The sequence below is a fragment of the Pygoscelis adeliae genome, unplaced genomic scaffold (genome assembly GCF_000699105.1).
Source record: "Pygoscelis adeliae isolate BGI_AS28 unplaced genomic scaffold, ASM69910v1 Scaffold535, whole genome shotgun sequence".
Taxonomy (NCBI): domain Eukaryota; kingdom Metazoa; phylum Chordata; class Aves; order Sphenisciformes; family Spheniscidae; genus Pygoscelis; species Pygoscelis adeliae.
The window spans coordinates 136,271-137,635 of NW_008824758.1; the positions used below are offsets into that span (position 1 = coordinate 136,271).

The 1,365-nt window shown below is 63.5% G+C and overlaps 1 protein-coding gene across 1 annotated transcript in view; it reads left to right on the forward strand.

Moving 5' to 3' along the window:
• LOC103916507 (elastin-like) overlaps window positions 1-1,365 on the forward strand; it is a gene marked incomplete at its 3' end in the record, with an annotated part of 3,342 nt that overhangs the window by 914 nt on the left and 1,063 nt on the right. The window contains exons 2-5 of the mRNA XM_009323507.1: window positions 24-86; window positions 735-857; window positions 989-1,017; window positions 1,059-1,188. Of these exons, the coding sequence (XP_009321782.1) occupies window positions 24-86; window positions 735-857; window positions 989-1,017; window positions 1,059-1,188 (345 nt within the window). The remainder of the gene's footprint in view (window positions 1-23; window positions 87-734; window positions 858-988; window positions 1,018-1,058; window positions 1,189-1,365) is intronic.

The window sequence follows — 1,365 nt, forward strand, 5'->3', positions numbered from 1 at the left end:
CTCACGCTCCCCCTCTCCCCCAGGAGTCGGAGGTCCAGCGGCCGCCGCCGCTGCTGCCAAAGCAGCCGCCAAAGCAGCCAAGTACGGTAAGCCAGGATCTCTCTGGGGTTATCCCACATGTCCTGTCTCCTGCTGCCTCCCCACCCCAGGCTGCTCCCCTCATCAGGGCTGAGGCCCAGCACTGCACGGGGTCCCTGTGGTCGGGGCGAGGGTTGAGCTCTCCACAGGGCTGTATGTGGGATGAGGTCCTGGCTGTGTCAGGGGGTGCTCTCCAGAGAGCTGGTCTGCATGGAGGGTCCCAGGTTCACCATCCATACACCTTCTCATACATTAGTCCATCCACCCACCCCTCCACACCGCCAGCCAGCCACCTCAGTATCCATCTGTCCACTCATCCGTCCATCCGTCCACACCTCCATCCTTCCATCCATCCTGCCATCCATCCAACCACTCCACATCCATCCACATATCCATCCATCCACCCCACCATCCATCCAACCACTCCACATCCATCCAGGTATCCATCCATTCCACCATCCATCCACCCCGCCATCCATCTATCCACTCCACATCCAGCCAGCCAGCCACCCAGCCACCCTAGCATCCACCCACCCCACTGTTTATCCATCCATCCATCCATCCATCCATCCCAGCCTGCCATGCCTTTTCAGCTGGCTCCTTCCACTACCTCTCTTCCTGAGCTGAAGCCCAAATCCTTCCCTCTCTCCTCGCAGGAGCAGGTGGCCTGGCTCCTGGTGTGGGTGGTCTAGTTCCCGGCGTGGGCGGCCTTGCTCCTGGTGTAGGTGGCCTGGTTCCTGGAGTGGGTGGCCTGGTCCCCGGCGTTGGAGGTGTCCCAGGTGAGGAGGAGGAAGGCGGGGGGTGGTGGCAGCCTGGCCGGTGCGGGAGCAGGTCTGGGGCAGGACAGGCATGAGGAGGACCTCGGTGGTCTCCATCAACTCATGGCCATCCCTTGGGGGATACAGACAAGGTGGGAGGGGTGGGCTCTGTCCAGCATTGCTGGAGAGGACCCCCCCCAGGAACACTGACCCCCCTCTTGCCGTCTCTGCTCAGGGGTTGGAGGTCCGGCCGCAGCAGCAAAAGCAGCAGCGAAGGCAGCCAAATTTGGTGAGTCGCTGGAGAAGCCCATCGCTCGCGGCTCAGCCCACAGCAGGCAGCCCTACCCGCCCGGTGGGCATCTGGGGTGTCCCCATGAGCCCTGGCGCGGCACAGACTGGTCCAGGGGGAGCTGGGGGGGCTTCAGGGGTGGGTACCCCACACTGGGCATATCATCCATCCCACGGGAGTATGGGGATCACCCGGGGATCACACCCACGCTGTCTCACGCCCCCTCGCCGCAGCTGCCGA